At 41.5% G+C, this 21548-nt stretch overlaps 1 protein-coding gene across 1 annotated transcript; it reads right to left on the bottom strand.

Moving 5' to 3' along the window:
• Window positions 1-17589: 17589 nt before the first annotated feature.
• Window positions 17590-20843, bottom strand: LOC126470836 (THAP domain-containing protein 1-like). The gene is made up of 3 exons (XM_050098851.1): window positions 20782-20843; window positions 17961-18213; window positions 17590-17793 (listed from the first exon to the last, which is right to left on the bottom strand). Exons 1-3 carry the CDS (start codon window positions 20841-20843, stop codon window positions 17590-17592), a joined length of 519 nt encoding a protein of 172 aa, XP_049954808.1.
• Between the last annotated feature and the right edge of the window lie 705 nt (window positions 20844-21548).

The following is a 21548-nucleotide window of genomic DNA, read 5'->3' as shown; positions in this document are numbered from 1 at the left end:
AAATGACGCATCAGAATATCCCTCCAAATTTCGATCAGTAAAACATGCCGTGAAGTAGTTGCAGAGTGCAGAGTGCAGTATCAGGGGGTAGGCAAATCAGAACATAAAATGATGGAAAAAATCGCAACATCAAAACATAATGAACGTAGATTGACGTACAGTTTTGCAGTCTGGGTGCGTAATATAACCGTGAGAGTGCTCCTGTTGTCATACGAAATCGCACCCGAGACCACAACTCCAGGTATAGGTCCAGTGTGTCTAGCACGCAGACAGATTGGCTGCAGGCCTGCCAACTTGCTTTTAAGTAGCACAACTCCTTCGTGTTGCGGTTTTTCTCCATCAGTGTAGATACTCGTAAACCATCCACTCCGGATTGTTGCATCGAATTTGTTTACGCCTGCAGATACGCAACCCACTGAACAGATCTCCAAAGAGGACTGCTACCGTTGCACCTTCCCAAGTAGCAACGGCAGCAGCAACCTAAGTGCACTGCACGCACGTATTGACATTTGCCTTGCCACAAACTGTGCCCATATTTAGCATCTGTAAAGTGAATTTAAAACTTGGGAAAATGCTCTCTCCACTCATATGTGTCTACTTTCTGTATGTCTTCTGAAAACCCGGATGTACTTTAGAATAACGCTGTATAATTATAGCGAATACGAATGAGGAACCATTCTAGCGACGATATGAGCCGCAAGGAGAAATGCAGTGACGTAAGTGATTTTGACAAAGGGCAAATTGTTATGGAAAGTCGCCTGGAAACGAGCATCTTGGAAACAACGGAGCTAGTCGCCAGGTTCTATGGTATGTTATTAGCATATGCGTATGAAAAGTGGTTGAAGAATGGTGAAGCCACGAGTAGATGATGAGGTGTCGGTAGTCTACACCACATCATAGAACATGATGGCCGGAGGCGTGCTCGCTCTGTATGTCACGATATCCGACGATATGTGGCAGACGATATGTTGGAACACGTGAGGCAATACTAACCTTACGACTTATCTTAGAAGAAAGATTAAGAAAAGGCAAACCTACGTTTCTAGCATTTGTAGACTTAGAGAAAGCTTTTGACAATGTTGACTGGAATACTCTCTTTCAAATTCTAAAGGTGGCAGGGGTAAAATACAGGGAGCGAAAGGCTATTTACAATTTGTACAGAAACCAGATGGCAGTTTTAAGAGTCGAGGGGCATGAAAGGGAAGCAGTGGTTGGGAAAGGAGTGAGACAGGGTTGTAGCCTCTCCCTGATGTTATTCAATCTGTATATTGAGCAAGCAGTAAAGGAAACAAAAGAATAATTCGGAGTAGGTATTAACATTCATGGAGAAGAAGTAAAAACTTTGAGGTTCGCCGATGACATTGTAATTCTGTCAGAGACAGCAAAGGACTTGGAAGAGCAGTTGAACGGAATGGACAGTGTCTTGAAAGGAGGATATAAGACGAACATCAACAAAAGCAAAACGATGATAATGGAATTTAGTCAAATTAAATCGGGTGATGCTGAGGGAATTAGATTAGGAAATGAGACACTTAAAGTAGTAAAGGAGTTCTGCTATTTAGGGAGTAAAATAACTGATGATGGTCGAAGTAGAGAGGATATAAAATGTAGACTGGCAATGGCAAGGAAATCGTTTCTGAAGAAGAGAAATTTGTTAACATCGAGTATAGATTTAAGTGTCAGGAAGTCGTTTCTGAAAGTATTTGTATGGAGTGTAGCCATGTATGGAAGTGAAACATGGACGATAACTAGTATGGACAAGAAGAGAATAGAAACTTTCGAAATGTGGTGCTACAGAAGAATGCTGAAGATAAGGTGGGTAGATCACGTAACTAATGAGGAGGTATTGAATAGGATTGGGGAGAAGAGAAGTTTGTGGCACAACTTGACTAGAAGAAGGGATCGGTTGGTAGGACATGTTTTGAGGCATCAAGGGATCACAAATTTAGCATTGGAGGGCAGCGTGGAGGGTAAAAATCGTAGAGGGAGACCAAGAGATGAATACACTAAGCAGATTCAGAAGGATGTAGGTTGCAGTAGGTACTGGGAGATGAAGAAGCTTGCACAGGATAGAGTAGCATGGAGAGCTGCATCAAACCAGTCTCAGGACTGAAGACCACAACAACAACAACATGTGGCAGATCTGAGTACAGAGTACAGTGATGATGCAGGCTCAAGTTCTTCAGAACACACTGTTGAGCGCACATTGCTGAACATAGGGTTCTGCAGCAGACGACTCCTACGTCTTCCCATGTTGATCCAACAACATCGTCAGTTATGATTACTGTGGGCAAGTTATCATCGAAATTAGACCGTGGATCGTTGGAAACGTGTCGACCGGTCGGATGACTCATACTATCTTGTGGCAGCTAGTATGCACGAAGCAAGCAATGGGCCATGGTCGCAGGCAGTATTATCCTATGGGGGACATTCACCTGGGCTTCCACGGGATCTGTGATAGTAGTCGAACACACGGTGACGATACCTTCGAGCTCTGTAACTGTCCTTGTCGCAACGCAACTTGACCGGCAAATTAGCTTGCTCTGAACCTGATGGAAAATATCTGGGATGCAGTCGAGCATCAGCTCCTCGCCCAAAAACCACCATCCCGTTATTTGTAGGAACTGCGTCACCTGTGGATAGACGTCTGTCGATACATGCATCAAGACACCTACCAAGTCTTGTCGAACCATGACACGCAGAATCGGCGGTGTATTGCGATCTACAGGTGGACCAACACGCAAGTAAACAAATGGTCTTAATGTTTTGGCTTATCAGTGTACATACTTACCTCTGTGTCTTATCACCGAGCCGGCCGAAGTGGCCGTGCGGTTAAAGGCACTGCAGTCTGGAACCGCAAGACCGCTATGGTCGCAGGTTCGAATCCTGCCTCGGGCATGGATGTTTGTGATGTCCTTAGGTTAGTTAGGTTTAACTAGTTCTAAGTTCTAGGGGACTAATGACCTCAGCAGTTGAGTCCCATAGTGCTCAGAGCCATTTGAACCATTTGAACCATCTTATCACCGCTTCAAACATAGTCAAGCTTGTGAGTTACTGCAACACAATGAATTTCACCCTCTGACTGTAGAACTGCAAGGATCAAAAGTACTCCTCGGAAATCATTACACTACCACTCTTCGTGGCATTTCTTAGTTACATCGCTACCTCTATACATTTCTTAGTCATGGAAAACCATCACGAGTCACAGGAAGCTACTGATCTTTGCCTTTCAATGCATGTTGAATGGGTAATGTGGTGCAGTGAGTAACCTTAACTCAAGCCCCTTTCCAGCCATCCTAGTCTAAGTTTTAGCTGGTTTCCCTTTAGGTAAATGCCGAGACAGGATTCTCAAGTAGGTCACATTTCTCACCCTCATTCTTTTCTAAATGATTTACTGCGCTGTCTCTAACGGCTTTAACGTCAATGGGTCGTTAAACTCTAAGCCTTGCTTCTTGTTCTCTCTGAGGCTGCTCCACTGTGCCTTCTTTTCGATACTGTTGTTTTATTTTCAGGAAGTGTGTCTTAGTCCCTAGAACTGCAGTTCTCAAAAATGTTTGGATGTGTGTGAAGTCTTATAGGACTTTACTGTTAAGGGCATCAGTCCCTAAGCTTACACATTACGTAACCTAAATTATCCTAAGGATAAACACACACACCCATGCCCGAGGGAGGACTCGAACCTCCGCCGGGACCAGCCGCACAGTCCATGACTGCAGTGCCCCTGACCACTCGGCTAATCCCGTGCGGCGAACTGCAGTTTTGTCTCTCGACAAAACTGTGTTCACAGTCTCTTTTCCTTGGTTTTCATAGTACTAGTACTTGGGAGAGCAGTTACTCTCCTAGAACCGAATTACCAATTGGATTCCACTAGTGTTAGCAATGTCAAACGTGCTGTTTCTGTAGCTCACTTCACGTCAGAGCAGCAGGAAAAGGCAGTTTGGTTTGCAAAACAAGTATTTATATGTTTGCTGCGGAAGATGGCCACACAAACAAACGCTGATACTGTTTCTAGGTAATGTTACGAAAGTCACCTAGTGCTGTCACTCCATTGTGCATTTTTTCTTGCACTAACATGCTGCAAATGCCTACATCTAATTTCTGACCTGCTATTCTAGTACTTTGCTGTGGATAGCTTCAAATATAGAAAATTACTTATCATATAAGTTACCGCAGGGCTGTCACATACAAATCAATTTCTCGGAAAACTGGAAGGCTGTCATTTTTTCCTACAAAGCACGTATGAAAATACAACAGCGGAGAGAAATCAAATCTGAACTTATTTTGACAGAAAATGTACATTTTCAGCTCAGTATAAGGATGCATTAAAGGTACTACAGGTGACAGAGAAATGAGTACAAATTTTTTTCCCCCTTTGTTGTATTTCAATTCCCCATCGGGGTGGGCTGGCAGCAGCATATGCACTGCTCTTCAGCCGAAAGACATAGAACAAACAATAGAAGACATTTAAAAATATAAAAAGGAGAAAACATGATGAACATAGATTTAAAAAAGGGGGAACATCATGGAAGACAATAGACAAAAAAGGGGCGACTGTAAAATGGAGATAAAAACTGTAAAAAAGTAGTGCACACAAAAAACTACACACTGGGACAGTTAAAAGAACACAAGGCATAGTATGACCAGAGCATAAAAGTATCGCCGGATGGCGTAGCACAAACAAACACTGACAGTGACACGAAGTACAATGCCAGCACACAATTAAAATCACACCTCTCGACGCACAGGAGAAACAGCACTAAACACAACACTGACGTGGTACTCTGACGATGATCAAAACGGTGGATCTGCCAGGCGCAAGGAGATGAGGGAGACCGGGAGGGTGGGAGGGGAAGAGAGGGGGGGAGATCGACGGGGGCGCGCCGAAGAGGGCCAGGTAGGGAGGGATGTGGGAAGGAAAGAGGCAAGTATGGGGTGCAGGGTCTCGGGGGGGGGGGGGGCGGAAGGAGGAAAATCCGCTCTGGGAGAAGGAGGGGTGGGGGCAAGGCCAGGTTATAGTTGGAAGGAAGGGTAGATGTTACGGCGAAGTTCATCATCCGGGAGGGGGAGGCGCTGGAAATTGCCCTGATGAAGGAGATGGAGGCTGTGGAGGTGGAGAGAAGGAGGGATACAGTGATAGAGGCGCGGCAATGGGCGGGGGGTGAGTACAAATTTTTAATTATGGCAATATTTGTTTCATTCGTCTTCCTTATTTCGCTCTAGCTACTCTGAGGTAGTGAGACAGAAAAGCTCATTCTAAGTGGAATCTTGTTCTCTTTCTTTGTTTATTTTAATAAGTTGTAACATAAGAGGGGTGTTAGATAAGCAATACGACACTTTTTTCGGCCAATTTCAGATGAAAAAATGTGGAATTTGTTGTGGGACATTGTGGAATATTCCCGCTTCAGCCCATACAGTTCATGACGTTCCGATAGATGGTGCCCCTGTACGCAACCTTCTAAACTATATCGGTAACTGACCAGGAAAGTACTTGGGCTCGAACAAACAGATCTGTATGAACGTTTGGTTACAGGACCATTATGTACCACTGAATGTGCTGGTGGGTGTCGTTTTTCTGCAAAACTCTGCAGTCATGCTCTAGATATCACTGTAGATGTAATTGTAGACGCCATACGCAGTGCAGCAATCTTAACTATAAATGTAAATGCGGAATGTCAATAAAATGCTCCGAGCAATACGAATGACTGCAAAACGCACAGTGAAGAAATGCAAGTTGATCGCATGGCGTATTTGCACATTCTATAATATCAGTGTTGAAGGCCACGTCAGTGACACTTTTGAAGTTGTTGGATGGTTCACCAATATCGTAGGCAGCGTTCTGCCACGTGTAACGAAGCTTTGGTCTGTATACTCCCGCAGATAAGTTATTGTAAATGACAGAATGCATATTCATGATAAAGAATCTGCTGTGCAATTTCGGCTGCATATTACTGGAACGTAGTTTAATGTAGTCTGTTATTGTCTTGGCATATGTTTTATATTGCCTGAAGAAATACACATCCAGAGGTTGTGCACATTTTGTAGTTTTAGGCGGAATGATTTTTAAATCTACATGTTTTCCACCAGGTGCTTCCAGTAGTACTCGTTCATCCTTATGTCCAGACCAGGAGTCACAAAGTACTAATGACTTTCTCGACAAATGTGGATTCAAAGCTGACAGAAAAAACGTCTTCAGATGTTGTTTCGTCATATTCCCAGTCACACTTGCACCGACGACGACATTTGGAGGGCACCGCGTTTCTATTTCCCTTGACACGCGGGGTCCAAACTTTCCACTGGATTCGTGGAAGGAAATATAGAGTTTGTCAGCCAATCGTCCGTCCATTGATATAGCAATATCGATCGTGTAACTATGTGTTGCACAGTTAACTGATTGCAACATCGCGACAGTGTTTCTCTCCCCTTTCATGGATAGTGTTCTGTCACAAGAAAGTTCATAGCTGAGCTGACTCTGATCACAGTTCCATACAGAAATAATATCGATATTTTCTCTCGTGATATGCGCATTGACGTCAGCAACAAACGTTTGAGCTCTTTCAATCAGCTCTTCTTCGTCATCCTTATCTTTTCGTGCTTGGAGCACAGTGATACGGCGTGATGTTATCCTAAACTCCTTTTTCAAATTAGTAATAAATCCTAGTGAAACTGTAAAGTTTCTACACCCGAGATTTCGGGCTACGTCCAATGCCCAATGTTGTAAATGCCAATAGTGAACGGCGGAAACGCATTCTCGCGCTTCATCGAATTTCGCCATTACACGCTCCTTGATGGTCTTGAACAGCAGTGTACGATTTCCTTTGAAAACTATATTTCCTTCTCTTTTCTTTGCCACGTAATCCAGTATGTTTTTAATATTGCTTTTAGACTTCAGTTTAGGGTATCTTTTCAGAAGCTTGTCGTATGTGTCGAAAGCTCTTACGTAATAATCATCGTATATGTTCTCCAGTGTGTTGTCATCAAACGCCGTGATGATACTTGCAACTTTAACCTTCTGCTTGGGAGACAGTTGGTATTCACTGTCACTGCTTCCATCGCCTCTTCCCGCACTTGCCGTAGCACTACCGTTTGCAATGAGTTGTTCGTCATTATCATTCCTATCATCATCATTATGTGTTAGTGTTACAACAGTATCTGTTTTTAACTTATGCTCATATTTCTGCACTATAACAGATACCAGAAAACATGCGAATGATCGTCTTCTGCCGGCCGGGGTAGCCGAGCGGTTATAGGCGCTACGGTCTGGAACCGCGCGACCGCTACGGTCGCAGGTTCGAATCCTGCCTCGTGCATGGATGTGTGTGATGTCCTTAGATTAGTTGGGTTTAAGTAGTTCTAAGTTCTAGGGGACTGATGACCTCAGAAGTTAAGTCGCATAGTGCTCAGAGCCATTTGAACCATTTGATTCGTCTTCTACACCAGTACCATCTTCACGAAAAAGGGTTCTTCGTAACTTCATCTCAACCAATCGCAATACATTAGCAGGATTGATTACCAATCGCCGAGCCATCTGACGCTTCAATACACAAATAATGTCACAAAACGCAACTTCAGAGGTACACCGCACCGTCCCTACTGGTCCCGACTGGCGTACCGGCAGGTCAGTGTGCAATGCGGCATGGCATACGCAGAGGCCTCTAACGGACGACTGCAGAGTTTTGCAGATGCGGGAGTATCACTAGTGCAACAACAGACCTTTACATTATTTCTCACACGATTTTGGTGTATTTGTGTTTGTTCGGGCCCAAGTACTTTCCTGGTGAGTCGCGTTCTAAGCAGAAAGCTGTCACTGAGTTTCTTTTGGCGGAAAACCAGAGCATCGCAGATGCTCATAGGTGCTTGCAGTATGCCTACGGAGACCTGGCTGTGACTAAGGCACGGTGACTTGTTAAGCTAGGCATCTGTCATCATCGCAACGAGGTCGTGCAAAGCTGTTTCATCTCATCCGTACCGGCTAACCGCACACATCTGTGACTCCTACAATACTGGAACACGCAGACATTCTCATTCGAGGTTATCGACGGATCACAAACACTTCGCTACTCAACTGAACGTCTCTGTTGGTAGTGCTGACACAGTTGTCCACCATCTGGGGTACTCAGAGGTTTGTGCCCACAGGGTTTCGCGTCACCTAATAGAAGACCATAAAGAGCTTCCATCTATGGCTAATGATGGATGCACTCCACAGGAAGCAATACGTGGGTGATGTGGAGGTTATGACACAGCAAGACGTTGGTCCTAACTTACACCAGTGGAGTGCTACCATGGGAGCTTACAGGCCCTCCCAGTAGGGTGGCGTAAGATTACCGCATTGAAAGGAGATTATGTTAAAAAAATAGGGTTATATAGCCAAGAGAGTGGAGAAATAATATGGTGTATTAGAATCCCGAATAAAACCAACCTGCTTTCAGAAAAAAATAAGTTGCTTTACTTACTGAACGTCCCTAGTATTTAATAAATAAAGTAACAGGACCACTGTTTAAATGAAAGTATTGTAATTTTCTGATTTGCATAGAACATAACTCTATTATATGTTTATGTAACAATTCATTACAAGTCCTTTGTTGGTGTACTTTGACTTCAAACAGGTCATACTTCAAACACCTCTACACAGAAAAGTGAAGCGCCATCTGGGTTCAATAGAATGCCAGCCGACTAGTGGGTAGCCTCCCTTCGCAGACGGGATCCAGATTTGCAGCCAAAATGTTTCCTGGACTGGTATTTTCTTGTAATTCTATTGCACTGCTCTAAGATCTAGGCTACACTACATTAAACAGAGCTAAAGTACAGCTGTGTGAACTGACATTCTACTCTGTGGTCACAGGTGAAATTTTCTCGGCCTACCACAAATACGACTTACATATCAATGACATTTTGTATTTCTTATGTTAATACGTGTAAGTTGAATATGAACTTGATATGCAGAATTGTTCTTTGTGCAGCTTTTTATAGCAGTCGTACATGTTTTGTTGCAGTTGTTGAAATGGAATACTGGTTCACCGTAAATATTATAGGGTTAATCTTTCCTACTATTTTAGAAATCGGCAGTGGCAATTCGTCTAAGATTGATGAAGGCTTATAAGGACTGAGTTTCTTCATTTTCAAGGGATCAGGAGTAAACGACTGAATTCAAACGTGACCATACTACTTCTAAAGATTATCTAATGTATCGAAACTGAACCACAGTTGAAAACATCCATATAACGTGTAATTTGAAGAGTGGCAATGAAAGGTGAATGAAATATTTTACCTCATATGTATATGGTGTAAAAGTGGAGATTATAGTTTCAGTGGAAAACTGTGACAACCTTTATGTAATGCTAGCTGAGAAACCCAGCATTTCTTGGGTATTCATTTACACCTGTGCCCGAGACTTCGTACGTGCGGAATTTTTTGTCGCATAAGGTTTCGATGTTCAAATACACACACACACACACACACACACACACACACACACACACATGCCCGAGGGAGGACTCGAACCTCCGACGGGAGGGGCCGCGCAATCTGTGCATGGCGCCTCAAACCACGCGGCCACTCCGCGCGGCAAGACTTCGATGTATACACTGTTTGAAGTAATATGATACGAGACATGAACGGAGAGGTTGTTTACTTGACTAATACAGGAGAGAGTCACATAGAGTTGCCAATGAAAAAGCAGCTGACAATAAGGTCAATACCCACAACACACAGCGTCTGGCCTCGTACTTTGTTTACGGTCATGGCATAACATAAGCTTACGAAGAATTGTACATGTTTAAAGCGAAATCGTGAATTGACAGGAATAAGTGAGATTCAGGGTATGAACACTCACTCGCCTGTGTTATTTCCCGTCAAAATTTCCGCTTCTATAATGTTACGTTGAAGAAAAGTAACTTTAACCCTCTGCGAGTGAAAAGTTCTGAGGAGCGAGATGATAATGCATGACGCTCTCCATCAGAGTTATGTTGCACTTCACCTGCAGAGTAGCTTCCAGAGAACGAGTTACAGTATGATGTTCAAATACACACACACACACACACACACACACACGCGCGCGCGCGCGCGCATGCCCGAGGGAGGACTCGAACCTCCGATGGGAGGGGCCCTAAGGTGAGACCAGTGAGCTCAAAGAAGAAAAATCTAGATCCTGCAGCAAGTCCCATTTCGTAATCTTCACTGGATTCTTGAGACCGTTTTCAGAAAGGCTCGACCGTTTTCGTAAACAAAACGAAATCAAAATGTAATGGTTCAAATGGCTCTGAGCACTATGGGACTCAACACCTTAGGTCATAAGTCCCCTAGAACTTAGAACTACTTAAACCTAACTAACCTAAGGACATCACACACACCCATGCCCGAGGCAGGATTCGAACCTGCGACCGTAGCAGTCCCGCGGTTCCGGACTGCAGCGCCAGAACCGCCAGACCACCGCGGCCGGCAAAATGTAATGAGTACCCAAATCACATAGCAAATTTAATAAATTCGTCTTTCCTAGCAAAGAACGTAAGTCAAACCTATCGAAAGAAGCAAAGCAATATCGTTCAGTTTTAAATTCACAAACGGAAACCAGTAAATCCATATATACGTAGTAAATTCGCTGTTGATTTGTATTTGTAAAGATGAGACTGTATCGCGTAACTCTGTCACTGACCTGAACTTCTGAAAATCAAAGCCAGCGAGATATACGGGCCGTGCAACGAACTTGGGCATCACACTAGTAGTCTTGCTTGCCAAACTTCGCGACACTCGGCTCCGTGCAGGGCCCACGGGAAATCAATATTTAATTGAAAAGATACCTACTATAGTCCTAATTTTGTCGTGTGCCATCGAGAACTTACATGCATTTTTACGCGCAGTTAAAAAGAAAGAAAAAAACTGACAGCACCATCTATTGGTTCTTTGGTGTACAACCAAACTAACAGCGCAGTCTATTTGTTGTTTGGTGTACTAAACCGTGATGATTTAACATCCGAACTCCTAAGGTGAGACAAGTGAGCTCAAAGAAGAAAAATCTAGAGGCAGCACAATTAATCCAGTCAAATTGCAGATATACCTTGCAAAAGGTGGGGTAGAAGATTTTATTTTTTTAACTCCTTCATATTGTTGGAAAGGTTACAAAACCAAGTATTGCCAACAAAATTACTCTTGGGAAAGCTTTCTGCAGTCAAAAAACTTCGAAAATTTCAGACTTTTTTCAGTTTTTTCAAAATATCTCAGTTTCATTTGCTCCTATCGCTTTAACGTCTATTTTCTTTTTTAAAGAGCACAAAATTCTCTACAAATTTGATTCTTACCATTTTTTTCTACTCCCAGTATCTAAGGCGCTACAGCGCGTCAAAAAATGCCAATTTTTCAAATTTTGAGCATAGTGCCAACATACCTTATTTTAGAACACTATTTTTTCAGTTTCTGTTTGTGTAGTATAAATACACGATACAATGTGCTATATGTTGGAATTTACCACCTCACTTTCAGGTATTCAATATCTCTGTATGCAACATGAGGATTGCTGGGCAACCAACTATTGTGATTCTTACATCACTACCTGAAGTTCACTATGGGCCACCTCAGCCCTGGTATTTGTAAAACTATAAATATAAATGTGCATCATTAAAGACACACACACACACACACACACACACACACACACACACACACACACACAAAATAAATTGTCTCAGGAAACTGAACTATTATTAGTGCAATAGGCAACCTAATTAGGTAGGTAATTATTCTTGTGTATAAAGGCCACACAGTTGACATTAAAAATAAGTAGCTTTATTACAATTAAAATACATTGTCAGTTACTAAAAAATGTTGACAATTCTGGGTTTGTAATACTTGTAATATCGCACTTTAGCGCACTTGACACAGGTATGAGCATCACTTCCAACGTTTTGATGGGCCAGGTTCCTCAGTGTCACCAGAAATACTTTGAGTTACGGATTCAGGGTCTGTACATAGAGTTGATCCCAGATTGACCTCTTCTTTAAACAGCGAGTCAGCCTCAGCAAGTTCGTTGATTTCGTCAGCGGTTTCCTCAACATCCTCAACATCTTCTTCACTGTCTTCATATAAAAATTTTGGCACGTTTTCGCAGTGGACCCCAATACACTTCTTGCAAATTGAAGAACATTTCAAACCCGCTTTTCTGCAGGAGCGCGCTTCGCCACAGTTCAGCTTGCATGAGCATGAAACAATGTGAAGAAGTGCTTCAGGTGCTGGATCTTGGCTCATTATAACGAATATTGGACCGTGGTCACTGTGATTCCAGCCCCATTTCTCAGGAGGTTTCCAGTTTCCCATCCAACTTTGGACTTGTTGGTAAGTCCGCAACGAATGATGTTGTGCAGCATCTTGTGTAGATGGCAACCGTGCAAGATTCAGTTTGCTTTTTGTGGCAGACTTGGCGAATAGCTGGTACCGCAAATGGTCTAGTGTGTCGGAACTGCTGACACCTCCACTATACAATGCGATAGTAACCTGTTCTCCTGCTGTTATTATTTCTTCACTGGTAGCATGTGGTTTATTGAACGTGCAAAGTGCTGAGGTTAGGTGTTCATTTTTCGCAACAATATTGCAGCACTTAATTTGTCCTTGACCAAAAAAAGCGGATGTTGCACCACATCCGCTAAAGGCGTGAGTGAACAGAATATATTCACTGTCAAATTTGTAAGATGCAGTGGAAAACCACTTGTCTTCTGCATTTCCTCTTCCGGGCTTTAAGAAAAATAAGTTTTCAATGCCTTGCCCCAAACCGGTCATGAGCAAAAGCAGATCAACATCATCTCCTACAATGACAACACTTCCAAAATCTTTGGTTCTTGAAATGCCAGATGTTACAATCATAACGTCAGCATCTTCTTGTGCCTGGCTTTGAAGCTGTTTCAGCCATCACCAAATCGTCACCATATTTCTGGAAAAGGCGAGCCTTGACAGTTCGAATATCAGGACGAGATGATGTGGGTATTTGCTCTAACAGATCGTCCATAGAAAACTGACATTCTTCCGTACTGGTTTCCAGGTAGGCAAATATAGCCTCCATGCCTTCATCTACTTGTGTTGCAGGTCGGTTACCTCGATTCTGTCCAGTAGCTGAAACACGGTGAAAGAACTTTCTGTAGCAAAATCTGTGGTATCGCCCATCTGCAGCAACCAAATCATTTACATTTTCAATCCGCTCTATCACTTGTTGACCAAATTCATCACCACGTCGTTTAGCCTGTTCTAATACTGTCGATTGCACTTCCAATTTCATTACTTTGTAAACAAAATTTCGTTTGGCATATGGCAATCTTAACTGCTTGGTTAAAAAGTCATCAGAATTGCCTTTTGCAAATAAGAAGCATTTCTCTTAGAAATTGAACTGACCTTTTTCCTGCGACTGACGTAGCACGCCTGTTGGTTCCTGAGGATGTAGAAGGCTAGCTGCTATCATTCTCTCATTAATGTACTTCTTGTAGCATGCTTCACGCAACATCACTTCACTGAGCGTTTTCAAAAACGGGTGTGGGCAGACTCTCTGCGTTTAGCACTACAATCGATAAGTGTGCTCAGTCCTTTCTTTTCCACAAATCGTTCAAATGGCTCTGAGCTCTATGAGACTTAACATCAGTCCCCTAGAACTTAGAACTACTTAAACCTAACTAACCTAAGGACATCACACACATCCATGCCCGAGGCATGATTCGAACCTGCGACCGTAGCGGTCGCGCGGTTCCAGACTGAAGCGCCTAGAACCGCACGGCCACACCGGCCGGCTTCTTTTTCACATTGCGTCCACCACTCACCACAGTTTTTTCGCAAATGAAACACAAATTCATGTCAGACATACTCATTTTCAGCACCACAACATATACTGAATGGAAGCGACTCTAAACTGTAAGACCCTTATTGTTGTGTGCTAATAGCTGTCAGCGCGCTGTGAACAATCACCAGAGATAATTGCCTTCCGCCCGCCAAAGAATAAATACGCTTTTGCCCGCTAAAGAACAATTCCTACATACTTTTTCTTATAACTGATCATTAACGTCAATCAACTGTAGAAAATGTACGGCACCTGCATGCAATCGTATTACATATTGTAACATAAATAAACTTCACGCAATCCGACGTGAATGTGTTCGTAGTTACTGAATATGATGCTGTTTGTCCTGGCCCTGCAGCAGAGTGAGATGGTAAATTCCAATGAATAACATGATGAGTAATATGTTTATACTACACATATAGAAACTGAAATAACAGTGTTCAAAAATTAGGTAATTTGCCACTTTGCTCAAAATTTGAAAAATTGGTAATTTTTGACGCGCTGTAGCGCCTTAGATACTGGGAGTAGAAAAAAATGGTAAGAACCAAATTTGTAGAGAATTTTGTGCTCTTTAAAAAAGAAAATAGACGTTAAAGCGATAGGAGCAAATGAAACTGAGGTATTTTGAAAAAACTGAAAAAGTATGAAATTTTCGAAGTTTTTTAACTGCAGAAAGTTTTCCCACGAGAAATTTTGTTGGCAAAACTTAGTTTTGTAACCTTTCTAACAATTTGAACGAGTTAAAAAAATAAAATCTTCTACCCCACCTTTTGCAAGGAACAGGCTTTTTTCTGACAGTTCTACTGGACTATATGTGTTACGAAATCTTGACGCTCGACATCTTTAGCCGCCATTTTGCTGAACGTATATCTGTCTCTCCCTATCCAACTGTCAGTATACAGCTGTCCCGCAAGTAAACGAGTAAAATTTTATTTTGCCATCATTATGTGCACAAAACATCGCATTTTATCTGAATTAAGTATTTTTGACATCCCTGATTGCTGAGTCTGGCAATTAATTGACCAGGAAGCATTAAATACCTACAGAAAATAAAGAACCGTAGCCTACTGTTTAAAAATATCCTCTTCACATTATCAGCTGAAAAACTGTAAAGCAAAACTTCCTTGAAGTCACAGCAATTCTTTAATTTGATTGTAACTATTATTACATGTTTCGTTAAAGTCTGACGACCTTCATACGAAAAAAAATGCACTATGTAGGGAGTTGGTGGGGCTAGTACAGATAGTTTTTATATTTCACGATTTATCTCGAAACAATTTGAGGCAGATTTTTAAGATTTAATGTATTTCGATTAACCAGTTTTCATACTAAAAGAATCATTAAAGTGATTCTATGTTTCTTCAATAGTTTGATCACCAAATGGAAAAACCTAAACAAATGCAATCTGACCACATTTACTCCATTGTAAAGTGTTGACATTAACTGAAATGGCATAGGGTAAAAGTTGATACCGTTTTTATATATATAAATAAGACCAGTTTTCCCAAAACAAAAAGATCACTTAATTAAAATTATTTTGTGTCCACTTTTACCATCCCCATTCTCCTCTATTTAAACAAAAGTTTTGGAATGATAAAACCTCTGATACTTTGATCTCGCTTTTGTGGAAAGGGTGAAAAAAACTTAAAAGTAAATAATTTTCAGTTCAACATTAATTTATATTTTTCATTTACGTTAGACATTTGAAAACAAAATAATTTTTGTCAGCTTCTGTCGAACAGAACAGTTTTTCCCATTGACCTTATTTGTTACATTTTTTTGCATTTGCTCTTAATCTAACTCCAATATATACTGACGCAATTTCTTTAATAAGTTTTGTTTCGTGCATGTCGTCTAGGTCAAATACAGAATTTACAGAATGTGCATTAGGTCCAAAAATATTTTTTTCATTAATAGAAAAATGGTGAGACACCGAAATTACGAACTGGGAATAAACTTTACCGAAATCTTCCACATTTGCAAACACACGAAACTTCTTCTCACAATAAACAATAATATTGTAAATTGCAAACTTAATTCCTCTCCTAGAAACCTGCTGAGTGAAAGCAGTTGGGTCAGACAAAGGCTTCCTACAATATGTGTGGTCACTTACTTTGTCATTACCAAAAATTAACAAACTAGCACACTCACAACACTTCAAATTATTTAACATTTTTAACTACAAATCCTTCTACGTAATACAAAATATTATTAACATAATTACTGAGGTTTACGTCATTCAGTCTACTACAATAATCTAAACACTGTCTCAATGAAGCATCTATTACACTAAATTTTCTGTTTGAACATGGTGGTACCTAAAGTGAGCAATTGAAAACACACTGTTTGATTCAAAATCAAGTACATTAGTCTTACATCCAGAGTTTATGCTATTTTTTAATGGCTTTGAGAACTGACTGGAACTGAATAAATTTTGGATTATTGTTCCAGCCTCTTTTACCTCTAATACATGAAAATAGTAATTCCAGTTGATCTTGAGACACTTTATACGTTAAAAAATGCTGAAATGGGTCTATGTCATGGGAAAGACATACTGTAGCAAACATTCCTACACTTTTAATAGACAGCAAGAAACCCAGAGCAAATATCTTACGGGGATGCCGTAGAATGGATAAACCTTCAATGGAGATAGACTTCAAAATATATTCCATCTCTTCGCAATAATTATGGCAGAAATTAATGTTGAACTTATGTAAAGGTGGTTTTAAGCCTTTAGCAAAAATATTTCTGCTATTCAACTCAAAAAGTTTGTCTACTTTTCCGATAAAAGTAACAGTTGCAGTTGATCCTCGAAAACCTGTATGTTGATGTGACTCAAGAAATTCAGTACATCTGCTACACTTGAACTCAGGGTTTGAGCAGCAAGAGAGACATTCATCGTCTTATTGTGGAACTTAACATGCTAGTTGGTGACTCAATTAGCAAACTTCAAGCCTTCACTCTCCTGTAGTTCATTTAAATTAACTATGTAGCTCCACTGTGCTTCACCATCAACTATCTGCAAAATCTGTTTCTCAGCCTTTCTTGTTGATTTACGCATGTGGCAATGGTCCAAAACTACATAAACATTGCATTCAGCTTAAGGGTGCTTAAAATACGAAATAATATTATCAGGTTCATCGTTGCAGCCCATGTTTTTCAAAGCTTGCAGGTTTACAACTAGGCCGTCACAAGTAACGGACCATACGACTACACCAACTTCATGTAATTTTAGGAGGCATGTATGGATTAATTCAGCTGAAAGTTCAGCTCGAATACTATTTACAAAAAAATATGCAACTGGACATTTAAATTTTTTCTGTACGAAACAATTTGGAATACTAATGCTTCTATAGCTAGTCCATTCAAATCTACTGGCTTAATGCCACCAAAATTTACATAACCACTGTTAACTTTTTTAATATTGTCCCATAAGAATTGTTTATGAATCATCATATTGTCAAAAATTAAAGCACATTATTTTAAGCAGGGTTTTTTCTCTATATTTTCTTTTAAGAAACTGAACACTTCACTGATGAAAGCAGGCTCACAGCTGACAGATGAGATCAAAGATCTGATGCAATTTGGATGGGGCAAACTAAATAATGATCTAACGTATCTATATGCCTTAGGTGAATAAAAATGTAGTGTCAGAGCGAACTGTTTTATAATATCTCAGTATCTTCTTACTTGTTTGTCACACATGGAGTTTTCCAATTCGTTAACGATGAAGTGCAAAGGAAAACCACTAAATCTAAAATTTAAATGATTCTCTATATCATTGTTCAGGTGTCCTTTTTTTTAAGTTCATTAATCAGCTGTGCCATTGTCGAAATGTTTTTGTTTCGTCGGCCTACAGTCATTTGCAATCTTCTTATCTTCTTTCTTAAATTTGTTTTCGATAGTGAAGGGAGGTTTGCCTGAATTCCTTTATTTTCAGCAACTGCTTCAGGAGACTTTTCCAGTTGTACACCTGTGTGATTTACATCCTGCAAGAAAGGAGGTCATTGTAATTTTGCATTCATCACAACAGTTCAAAATTATAAAACCTTCATAAGCAAGCTTATAACAATAATTATAAATATAGGCCTATTGACGTTTATTTTGTTCAGGCCTATACTATTATAATTAAAAGCTTGTAATATATTCCACTTACTTGAGTACTAGCAGGTTCTTTACGAACCAATTGTCGCCTTGCAGTCATCTTTCTCTGAATATGTTTCGGAAAATCAAAGATGGATGGGACGGCATCTTCTTTTAACAGTCTTAATGATGCTCCTGGCCTCACTTTATAGCAATTTTCGGTAACGTGTCTGCTGCATATTGTACTGTACGCAGTAGGTGAGCACTTGTCTCTACGAATTGCTTGCGCCCACAATTTCTGCATTTCCGAACGCGAAAATGGAAACCTGTATAAACAAGAGGCAAATACAGAACTAAATCCAAGAAATATCGTCTTCAGTAGTGCAATTTATACATGAAATACAGTGCGGCAGGAACACTAGTTCTAAACAAAAACATAACTTACCTATGAAAATGAACTCCGCTGTCTTTCCTCTAGAGTTCTTTACAACCATAAGCTACTCAATATTTCACCATTATAGCTTCACAAACTTAATAAATCGCTCTCGAATGAATGATTATCAAACAACAGAAAGCACAAAACAACACGACCTACACCCGTACGTACAGAGTTGCCAATCTGATACAAATTGATCGTCACTATTTTCAAGGGTCCAAAGCGCAGCAGTTGTGTATCTTGTTTTTATTGAGATCTCTGGGTGGGACCAAGCGAGGTGGCGCAGCAGTTAGCACACTGGCCTCACATTCGGGAGGATGACGGTTCAAACACGCATCCAGCCTTCCTGGTTTAAGTTTTCCATGATTTCTCTAAATTGCTTCAAGAAAATGCCACGCTAGTTCCTTTGAAACGGCACAGCCGATTTCCTTCCCCATTCTTGCTCCGTCTCTGGTGATCTACACTCATGCTCATAAATTAAGGATAATGCTGATACATGGTGAAACAACGCTCTGTTGGGCAGTCTGCATTTGACCTGCCGTCGTCGCACGGTGGTGCTGGCAGCAGTCCACATACACAGAGGTGTGTTGGTGCATGTCAGAGTACGGTGCAGTGAGTAATTGTGCAGACGTTTCCAGACGCGCTAATGGTTACTGTTGTTGAAAATGGCTCAAAGAACACATACTGATGGCGTTATGAGGGGTAGTATACTAGGGCGACTGGAGGCTGGTCAAACACAGCAGATCGTAGCACAGGCCCTCCGTGTGCCACAAAGTGTGATCTCAAGATTATGGCAACGATTCCAGCAGACAGGAAACGTGTCCAGGCGCTACAGTACGGGACGTCCACAGTGTACAACACCACAAGAATACCGATATCTCACCATCAGTGCCCGCAGACGGCCACGGAGTACTGCAGGTAGCCTTGCTCAGGACCTTACCGCAGCCACTGGAACAGTTGTCTTCAGACACACAGTCTACAGACGACTGAACGGACATGGTTTATTCGGCTGGAGACCTGCAAGGTGCATTCCACTGACCTCCGGTCGCAGGAGCGCCCGTAAAGCCTGGTGTCAAGAACACATTACATGGTCATTGGAACAGTGGTCCCAACACAGAGGAGTCCAGGTATAGTCTGAATAGTGATTCTCGCCAGGTTTTCATCTGGCGTGAAGCAGGAACCAGATACCAACCCCTTAATGTCCTTGAAAGGGACCTGTATGGAGATTGTGGTTTGATGGTGTGGGGTGCGATTATGATTGGTGCACGTACACTCCTGCGTGTCTTTGGCAGAGAAACTGTAACAGGTCAGGTGTATCGGGACGTCATATTGCACCAGTATGTCCGCCTTTTCAGAGGTGCAGTGGGCCCCACCTCCCTCCTAATGGATGGCCCCACCGAGCTGCTATCATGGAAGAGTACCTTGAAACAGAAGATATCAGGCGAATGGAGTGGCCTGCCTTTTCTCCAGACCTAAACCCCACCGAGCACGTCTGGGATGCTCTCGGTCGACTTATCGCTGCACGTCTTCAAACCCCTGCGACATCCCAGGAGCTCCAACAGCCACTGGTGCAAGAATGAGAGGCTATATCCCAGCAGCTGCTAGACCACCTGATCCAGAGTATGTCAACCCGTTGTGCGGCCTGTGTACATGTGGTTGGTGATCATATCCAATATTGATGTAGGGGTACATGTGCAGGAAACAGTGACGTTTTGTAGCACATGTGTTTCGGGACGGTTTTCTCAACTTATCACCAATACCGTGGACTTACAGATCTGTGTCGTGTGTGTTCCCTATGTGCCTATGCTGTTAGCGGCAGTTTTGTGTAGTGCCACGTTGTGTGGCACCACATTCTGCAATTATCCTTAATTTATGAGCATGAGTGTGGTTGTCGATGGTACATTAAACAATTGTTTGCTCCTCCTCTCCTTTTAGGTGAGCAGACGATTTTGGATAAAACTTTAAATTCCGATATCTTTTTTCCGTGATCCGATTTTAATGAAATAAAGCCGACATTTTGCCAAAGGTCACGCTCAAGTTACCTGTGAAAACCCCATGACAATTCGTGTAGTAGTTTTGAAAATTAGCATGTACAAACAAACATACATACACGACAGTTTTAGATAAAACTTTAAATCACACTATATTTTTTCCGTTATCTGATATGGATGAAATAAAGTCTTTGCATTGCACCAAGCTACTTTCGTGTTACCAGTGAAAACCCTACGAAAATTCGTCTAATAGTTTTGGAGATTAGCGTGTTTAAATGGAGAAACAGAGAGACATGAGGGTTTCACCATTTTATTATTAACACAAAAGGTTGCCACATATTTTGAATGATTACCAAAATCAAATGCAAAACCGAATTTCCCAACAATGTTTGCATAATTTTGAAAACAATCAAATTGCTTTCATTACTTTCCCAGACAGAACTCAGCATCGTGACAATTTATATTACACAAGTCCAATGGTTTCCTCAATCCATTTTATTAGCTTCATCTTGTAGATAGCAACTTGCATAGTCCCACTTCATGGACTATTTATACTGTATCTCACCTCTCCTATCAGCCGTTGTTAATAATTGCTGGACGCCAGATCACTGAAGGTAAATTAACAACGATCAGGTATGTGGTGTTGGGAAAACGTTAAATGAAAGAAAGTGAGTTAATAGAGTACCACATACATTAAAAGAAACAAATGCGTTATTCATCTTTTTGCCCAGTGTATCTCAGAGCACGTGGTCTTGGTAGAATTATTGATTGTTTGTTACTGCTTCATATTGGTCCTTGAATACAACGTACGCTACGATCTTCTTCGAGCTGTGAGTGAAGAATTGTGTTATTATCTCTGGTGGAGAGCGAGGGATCTCTACTGTGGTGTAGGCAGGTACCAGTGACCACTTCTTCACGGTCGGCCACAATCCTGGAGATACAGTCTCTTCGACTGGTAAAAATGTCAGACGGTAGCTAGCCACCACCTGGCATATTAATGCATTCTGTTCCAACCGACAGATGATCATTCGACAAAGACCATCTCTCATCAAAGGTACATTGTGCAATTACAAGCGATAAGCCCGAGGTATAAATGAATCATGCAAAAGGAAGGCTGAGGTAAGTGCCATGTTACTACCTAATTGCAGAGAGGGAGCAAAATCAGGTGTGTAAGAAGCGTTGTGACTGACAGTGTATGGGGGCCGCCAGATGCCAAACCGCTCAATGGTAACAA

The sequence above is a fragment of the Schistocerca serialis genome, chromosome 3, assembly GCF_023864345.2.
Source record: "Schistocerca serialis cubense isolate TAMUIC-IGC-003099 chromosome 3, iqSchSeri2.2, whole genome shotgun sequence".
NCBI lineage: Eukaryota > Metazoa > Arthropoda > Insecta > Orthoptera > Acrididae > Schistocerca > Schistocerca serialis.
This window is presented reverse-complemented; position numbering and strand designations above follow the sequence as displayed.